The 8,784-nt window shown below is 36.0% G+C and overlaps 1 protein-coding gene across 1 annotated transcript; it reads right to left on the bottom strand.

The window, feature by feature from the left end:
• Positions 1 to 3,614: 3,614 nt before the first annotated feature.
• LOC113750098 (purple acid phosphatase 25-like) lies at positions 3,615 to 8,242 on the bottom strand. Its single transcript, XM_027294033.1, has 8 exons — positions 8,177 to 8,242; positions 6,611 to 6,814; positions 6,106 to 6,217; positions 5,791 to 6,017; positions 5,468 to 5,606; positions 4,882 to 5,102; positions 4,149 to 4,270; positions 3,615 to 3,852 (listed from the first exon to the last, which is right to left on the bottom strand). Exons 1-8 carry the CDS (start codon positions 8,225 to 8,227, stop codon positions 3,657 to 3,659), a joined length of 1,272 nt encoding a protein of 423 aa, XP_027149834.1. The 5' UTR covers positions 8,228 to 8,242; the 3' UTR covers positions 3,615 to 3,656.
• Between the last annotated feature and the right edge of the window lie 542 nt (positions 8,243 to 8,784).

The following is an 8,784-nucleotide window of genomic DNA, read 5'->3' as shown; positions in this document are numbered from 1 at the left end:
TTCTTGTTTTGCCCCTGTATTGTTACTGTATGTATTTGGCTTGTGGCATTTCAATACTTACATACTAAATCACCTTTTGGAAAAAAAAAATTCGATGATGAAATTTCTTAAGGGGGAGAGAGTGTGAGAACCCGAAAATTTTCACATTTTCTAAGCATTATTTTATTCCTTGCCTACATTTTTATATTGCCCTTTTTAAATATTAAATATTCTATGCATTTTATAAGTAAGTACAGTTTTAAATCATTTTCCTAGTATAAGTTAGTGTACGTTAAATTTGAAGTGCATTATAGACGTGGGACCCGCTAGTGCGATAACATTTTGGTGACTAAGTGATTTTTGTGTAAAGCGATATTATTTTATAAGGTGCTAGGAGATGATAAGAGGTTAGCTAGATAGACTAACCATTGGGAGAAGGAAGATAAGTTTAAAACATTCAAGGTGCCACGTGTCGCGAACCGATTGGAAGTTGGACTTTGACCTAATTCTTACCTTTACTAAATATCAAATTTTGACCAATTTCTTTCCATTTTTCCTTGTTCTTGGCCGGCCCTCTAGAGAGAAAAAACAAGAGAGACTACTTCAATTTCTAGCTTCCAACCTTGCTTGAATCTTGAGTTCTAGTCAACCAAATTGGAAACTACTCCATACAAATGCTCACTAAGGAGGTTTAAAGGTTTTGGTGGAGTTATTTTGGAGGAAGAAGGTCTAAGCTACCATTTTTCCTTGTGGTCATAAGGTATATTGTCAAGAAAATCCTTCTTTACTTCTAGTAATTGCATATTAGTGGTTTAGAAATGAGAAATATGTAGTTTTATGAGGAATATTGTGATTTGAAGTAATGATTGAGGAATTTTCAGTTTTCTTAGAGAATTTCCTGCCCTCATGTGATGATTGATGGTTGGCCTTGATTTACTAGCTTTGATATGTGAAAATTCTAGTGATTTAGTATTAGTTTCATTTGCCTAAAGAAATTTTTCAGCTTATGTGCACAATTCCAGCTTTAAGTTTTTGTATTACCCTGTTCTGACCAGTTTCATTCGGCCATGATGGAGGCCGAATTGGGCTTAGGTTAAAACATGAAAGTTGTAGAAAATAATGTTTTAGAACTGTCTATAAAATTTCAGCTCAATCAGAGACTATAGCTTGTGAAATGACCGAAATACCCTGAACTGCCCACAAGCCTTGTTTCACGGACAGTTTTCTGTTTTCTCTGAGATTTCTATTTTTGACCATGAAAATGCATGATTTGGCTTTGGAGGTCTTCATAAGGAATGTAGGTAGATGTCTTGGCTTCGAAACACCATAAGATTCGTTTCAATCCGATAAGTGTAGCTTCAGTTGTGGTTGTTATGCCGAAAGGTGTGTTTTATCTATGATTTGTATGTGAAATTGTGGTTGGTTTGAGATTAGATTTGGTGTTTGATTGTAGGGTGGAAAGTGAAGAAATTAAGGGGAAATATTGTCCATTTATTTTCTTGTAATTTGAGTGAGTAAAAGTGATATTGGAAATGTGATTTTTGTGATGCATTGGACTTACTTTTCTTAGACATACTTAGGTCCACTCTAGTGGTGTTAGATGAGTTAAAGTTTACTTGAACTTATACATTTTCACATGGTGAATGTGACGACTGTTTTAAACATGATACTTAGTTGCAAATGTCTAGTTTTGAACTTCAAATGTTTACTCATTTCCTTTCCAAAGCAAAGAAAAGTTGCATAGGGTTTCTCAGCCGCAAAATCTAATTTTATCAAGCGAGGCTTTGGGTGTGAATTTAGGGTTTGTTTATCTTTCTTTTCATATGATTTTACTCAAAACACTTGTTATACGTTGTTTCTTTGCATATGTGTTAGTTTTGAGCCAAACAAATAGCTTTACGAAAAATTGAACAAAACTATTTTTCATATCCGGCCAGGTTCTGGCCAGATTCTGACGTGGCACTGTTTCATTTGTTTTCCGATGGAATTTTCTAAAAACCTTTTGAGTATAGTTTTGTGTTGGGTTTGGGAACCTCTTAGTTACTCATGGTCTTTGATCCAAATGTACTCTTTTCACTTCAAAAATCATATTTATACATTGTACTAGTAGGTATTCGAATTTTCTTTGATTCACCTAAAATTTTGATGGGTGAAGCATAATGTGTTTTCTTGGTTACTCTTAGGGTTTCTTGGTGATTGAGGGTATTATCCGGAAGAAAACTTTGAACATTACTTTGCTTAAATAGGCGAGTGTTCTTTGTACGTTATGTTTTCTATGACTATGTGGATTGCTGTGACTATGTGACTATTGGTGAATATTTGATTAAATGTTAAATATTTTCAATGATTTCTAAAAATAAATTTTACTAGGCGAGTGTGTACTTTACCGCACTCGACCTAAATGAATGTGGAATTTACAATGATTAAATGCTACTTTTGCATGAATGTAAGCCGTTTGGCTGAACTGGGCCCTTGCCCTTCGTTGCCGGTCGACTCGAGCCAGAAGCGGACTCAGTCGGGCGATTGGTGATCCTGGGTTAATGTTTGGTATACTCGAGTATGACCACGAAGATTGGTGGAGACTGGTTAATGTCCAGTAGGGGGAAAATGAAATGAATGAATGAATGGCAAGAACAATGGAGGGGTTTTCACTTACAAATATAATTTTTAATGACTGAAGGAATAAGGAAATGATTGGTGGAATGAATGAACGAAGGGCTCCACGTGAGCATGTACCCTTTTAATGAGTGTGTTATCATTGTTTTATATTGTAAATGTTTTCTGGATTACTTGTTATTACATGATTAATGTCCTTGTCAATTACTTGACTATGTGTATGGAACCTCACTGGGCTTTTAGCTCATTCCGTTAGTTTTGTTTTCCTTACAGGGGATGCGAGCGAGGGCGTGAGATTTGTGCAGACTAACCTGGACTAGTTTTTGAAATTTTATTTTTTTATTGTTCTCGCGCTAGCGCTTGAATAGGGTTGAATGTATTGGGCACGAAGCACTTTTGTTATATTTGGGCCTATATTACTGGTTGAGATAGAAATGAATGTAAGTATATGTGCTAGTTTGGAAATGGTTAGTTCTCTTATCCTCGAGGTTATATCTTATTTTGCTTGAAAAGATCGAACGAGTCCTGGCGAGAGTTGGGCAGACGTCCGTCGAATCCTTTGGTTCGCCTTAGGGGGAAATGGGGCTGTCACAGAGAGTTGGGCAGGCGATCTGCCAAAGGGGGAAGTGGGATCGTCACAGTTTGAAACGTCAAGGGAGGTTTATGAAATTATCCCTTTTGCTTATTCTTATTTGTGACGTGTGTAAACAAGATTTACAATTTAATGCAATTATGTATTAATTTATTTCTCCATGGAATACCATCATGTATGTATTAATTCATTTCCAACACAAATACCAAATATTATTCTAAACTTTATTGAGATTGGGCAAGAAGATACAACTTACAACCCTTGTCATCGCTAACGCAAAATTGTCAAAAGAAAAAGAACGAGTTCTCAAAAGCTAGAGCTAGATAGATAGTAAAAGAAAAAGAGAGTAAAAAGAAAGAAGAAAAAGTTCTCAAAAGCTAGAACTAGATAAATAGTAAAAGAAAAAGAGAGTAAATGGAGTAAAATTGATTAGAGGACCAAACTCAAGAAGCTAGGACCCTTAATTCAATTAAGTATGGGGGCTCTGCTCTTCTTCTGGGTACCAGTATCTGTTATAGAACCACATAGAATCAGCTGCAACTGGCATATTATCTTGGTTTCGATGCCAAGTGTAGTATGCATGAGTTCGATTCTTTATTTCAAGAATTGCATGCCCAAAACTTGCTTCACGATATGCTGAGTAACTTGGCTGTGGATCTATGAAACTGCACCAACCAAAGTGTGAAACAATAAGTATTTATGACAATACCGATATGGGTTGCGACAGATTTTGTGAAAAAAACTGATTAATTGGAATCAAATGAAATTTCTCTTGGATCGATTTAAGCTTTAACTTATTAAAAAACTGAGTTTTTTTTTCTTTTTTCTTTTTTAATCAGTCCCAAATCAGGTGAAATAATCAAACGAAAACACTCAGTCAGAATGGTAATGAATGCATTCAAAGGGTGGAATTTTGTTAGAAAGATGAGAAAAATTAGAAAGCCTGAAAAGATCCTCTTACTTGTTAGCAATGCCTTCAATATTACCACCATCCCCAATGGTTATGTAGACCGGAGCAGAAGCATCCTTAATAGGAGTGCTCAATCCATCGGTAATGTTGTACCTCACATTTGATATTCGCTCCTGTTGTGCATGACCAACAACAAAAAAGAAAAGTCACTTGTTGTCAAAATCTGCATTTCGACCTTCTTTTATTTTATTAATTAATTAATTTTTTTTTATTTTGGAGGGGGGTTTGCCTCATTACAGAGGGATATTGACTATGTTTGACTTGCTACTCTTTTTCTTTTTTAATAACATTACAATTAATCCAAAGTGTTAGTCCCGCAAGTATGGATTAATAGAAACACATTACAAAACATTGATATTACAACTATACACTTCAATAAGTGCTAGTCGTATAATTAGTATGGATTAGAGAGCAGTTAACAGAAAAACAGTAGATCGAGAGAATTCGAAAATAAAAAAATCTTGGTACTTTTATACAAACTTCTGAATTGCTCAGTTGAGTTGGCATTTGACAGAACAAAGATTTCTACTAAATTACCAGGAATCTAAAAACTGATATAACTGTTAACATATTTGGCATTTAGTGTATATCCTTGATGCACAGTTTCTTTAAACTTCAGTTTTAGCAATTTAACTTATGGAGTAGATAAAAAAATGGACTGATTTTCTTTTAAAAATACAATGATCGACGGATTAATCATTCAAAATTGGAAGCTCCTACTTACCGAGCGTTCATAACAGTGAACATGTCCTGCAAACACGATGTCAACCTTGTTTTCCACAAACCAGGATTCGAACATTACTCTCATGCTTTCTCCTTCCATGTAATGGTAGTTGTTGCTGTTATACCATGGAGAATGAAGCAGAACAATCAGCCACGGAGTCTCTTTCCTGTTAACCTTTGGGAACTCCTTCTGAAGCCAATCGTATTGTGGAGTGTATTTACCTAGTTAAAACCAATGACAAACCTCAGTCCTTTTTCTTGTTACAGTGAACTTTACTTCTCAATATGGTGACAATATATGAGGAAGCCAATTGGGTACGTTAAGGAAGGAAAATAAAGTGACTAAATTATTGGTAAAAATCACCTATGGTCTTGTATAACTAGTAATTTTTCCAACGTTCACATTATGAGTTTTTTCCTTTTTTTTTCACACAAGCGAGTTTTGATAAGTGACACATAATCAATATTCAAATTTAATTTTTCTAATTTTTTTGGTATATGTGTCACCCATCCAGAATAAGAAGTAGACTTACCATAAGTTTTTTTTTTTTTTTTGGGCAGTTTGTATATTGAGGAAGTATACTTACCATAGGCAGAATAAGAAGAAAGGACAATTATGTAAGTTGATGCTCGTTTGATGGAGTACCAAAGGGGAGATGAACTCTTGGATGCTTTGTATGGTACTTCATATCTATGCAAATATGGCTTGAAAGGAGTGGTTTCACCCTAAAAGGAAGAAGAACATGTACAAATCAGCATATTAAGTTTTGAAGCTGAATAAACACAATATGTAAGAGAATCTAATATCGCTATGTGACATTTCTTAGGGGCCTTTGCACAAGATCATGATAATATCTTGAAGGGCACCCCCCCCCCTCCCCAAAAAAAAAACTGTGCAGAAAGGTCTTACAATTTCAGGGGCATAGTCAATTTCATGATTCCCTGCAGTCCAAATCCATGGTTGGTATGCTGTACTCTTCTCAACAAAACGACCCCATGTATCCCACCTTCTGTTATCATGCAATGGATGGTCATCAGCATATGAAAGATCACCAACCATCAACATAGCTTGGCCTTTTGGGTTTGCAATATAATGCTCTAAAGTTTGATTTGAGTCAACTGTTTGTCCCAAATCCCCTACACATCAAAAAAAAAACACATTTTGTCATAATACATAAAGAAAAATCACACACGCACAAAGAGATGCACTTCCACAGGAACTCACCTATGACACCAAAGGTATAAGGAACATCAGGTCCTACTTTGGGTGGAGTAGTGAAGGAGAATCTCCTAACGACCGAGTGCAGTCCAAGTTGATATATGTACTTTGTATCATGCTGTACAAAGGAACAAAAAATGGAATTAGTGTTATTTTCACATGAATCTGAAGCTGAGAAGAAAATTATGAAATCCAAATTTAAACAAAAAGTTACAAATTTAGTTTGTTACTTTTCCAAAAGAACACTCCAAGATATCGTATCCAAGAAAACATTCATGATAAATATATAATGAAAATCTATAATACAAGGAATTTTTAATTTTACTTATTGATTTGGATCTTAAAGTACATATTGACAAAAATCATAAACCATATTGAACTTGATTTTAAAAAAAAAAGAAAGAAAAGAAAGAGTATAGTATTGAGCATATATAATTTTCTTCCTTGTCCTAGATTTTAACTAATTTAATTGTAGCGTCTAATTAAACACCGAGAATAGAAAAAAGCACACCTTCAATCCTTTTATGGTGGCATGGTGGATGTGCCCAGAAGTGTAATTATAATATTTATAAGCAGTGCTTCTTGAGTGAACTTTGTGCTTCGTTGGATCGGTGCCCTCTGCTTCCCAATAAATCACGGAGCCATGATGTTCTAAAGGTGTCACCCATGAGATGATCATACTTCTTCCTTCAAGATCTCCTTGAGTTATATGAACCTAGATTACCCAAAAGACACATTTCAGTTAGAAAAGAACAACAGTAAAAAGGATGTAAATACAAGTGTTAAGCTATAGCAATAATCACAAATATTATGCCAAAATCTATGCTTAGATAATAAACAAGTAATTTTTCGACCAAAATCTCAAAAATTAAGTTCGACTTAGTTGTGGGCCAATTAAAGAAGGACAAAAAACCTTAGCGGCCATTAAACTATTGGCGGGATCATGTTTTGGCCATCGAACTAATTTTTGTCAATAATTGGCCACTAAATAATTTAATCCGTTAACCTGTGACTATTTCGTCGTTAATTGCTCTTAAGTTCTCAAATTAGAATTACACATAGCAATGTCCGGGGCAATTTTGTCCAGAACATGATAGTGGTAAGACTTACAGGGTTCAAGGATTGGCTTTTCTTGGATTTTCTTCTCTTGGATTTTCTTCTTCTTGTTGTGTACACAAGAACAGAGCTTCGGTGTTCTCTATAGAGTGAAGAAGGCCTTAGGTCTTTTGGAAGCAGAGGACTGGTACTCAAAGTGCCCATATCTTCTAGTTCCAGGCAACAGCTAGTGCCGTATGGGAGAGAAATAGAGAAAGTCGGAGTCTTGAACTCTTGAGCTTGGACTCCCTTCTCAAAATTAAATCTCCAATATTTCAGGACACCCTCCCAAACAATATATCAAATATCTCATGTACATCAGATTAGTTATAAGTGGCGAGAATCTTTTTTAGGGAATTTTGGGGCATTTTGGTTTGCTTTGCTTCGATGCTTCACCTTTTGCAGCTTGAAAGCATTAGATATCAACTTTTCTTCGAAGCAAGCAGGCAAGCGTTATTTCATTTGCTTAGGCGGAGCGGAATTTGGAGACGTCTCCTCCGGCTGCAGCAACCGGCAGTCCTCTGGTTGAACGGCGAGTTATGGTGGAAGGGTGTGAAGTAGTTTTGGATTCATCTTCTTGGACCATCACGGTGGCCTTCCGGCGGGTGGTGGCGGTTCCTCTGGCGGCGGTGCGAGGAACACTGAGGGATGCGACTTGGGGTTCGGCCGGTGACTCGGTGGAAGATGCTGAAGGTCCAGCAACTCTTTATTGTTCCGAAATTAGCCGTATTGGACTTTTAGGGTCAGTAAGCTCACTGAACAAAATTGCCCCCCGGACGTTGTCACGTGTAATGCTAATTTGGGAACTTAAGAGCAATTAACGATGAAATGGTCACGGGTTAACAGATTAAATTGTTTAGTGGTCAATTATTGACAAAAAATAGTTCGATGGTCAAAACATGACCTCACCAATAATTTAATTGCCGCTGAGGTTTTTTGCCCATTAAAGAATAATTTTAAATGGAGACAGCTAATGGTTTACCTGCTCGGGTGCATTGTGTCCAGCAGGTGGAGGAAATAGGTCAAGCGGCATATCCACTGATGGTTCAGGTTTTCTCACATAATTACTCGTCACACCTCCATTTGAAAACTCAACAATTTGCAGTAGCACAGAGAAGATCGTAAGGAACCACATGGTGTGCATAGATAGCTAGCTTTCTGTAAACCATTTCATGAATGTTTCTTGATTAGTGAATAAGAATCATAGTGAAAAAACTGCTAAGTAAATCATAACTCATAGTAGTACGTACAACTCAATTTCATCAGAACGATAATTCTACTACTAGTCAATGAAATAAATGAAGAACATATTTTTCCATCATGACTCACTGTTTCATCTTACCTTGGTTTGAAGTACTAGAGAAGTGACCTTGGCAATTTTAGTTGTTAAGATCACGAAAAAGTAAGAATGAGTGGACAAATAGGAAGAGTTTTCGTTTCTTGCTTCACTTTTTTGTTTGAATATATACACTATCTCTAGCAAGCATGTAGGAGAATATTCACGATATTCCTATCCAAATGGTATATTTCTCGGAAAGGTTGTTGATATGTTCAAGATTCCTTTCAAATGTATCTTGATTAGTTGATTTT

This window comes from Coffea eugenioides, chromosome 10 (genome assembly GCF_003713205.1).
Source record: "Coffea eugenioides isolate CCC68of chromosome 10, Ceug_1.0, whole genome shotgun sequence".
NCBI classification, from domain to species: domain Eukaryota; kingdom Viridiplantae; phylum Streptophyta; class Magnoliopsida; order Gentianales; family Rubiaceae; genus Coffea; species Coffea eugenioides.
The sequence above is the reverse complement of the archived record's forward strand: the minus strand, read 5'-3'. Positions and strand labels throughout refer to the sequence as shown.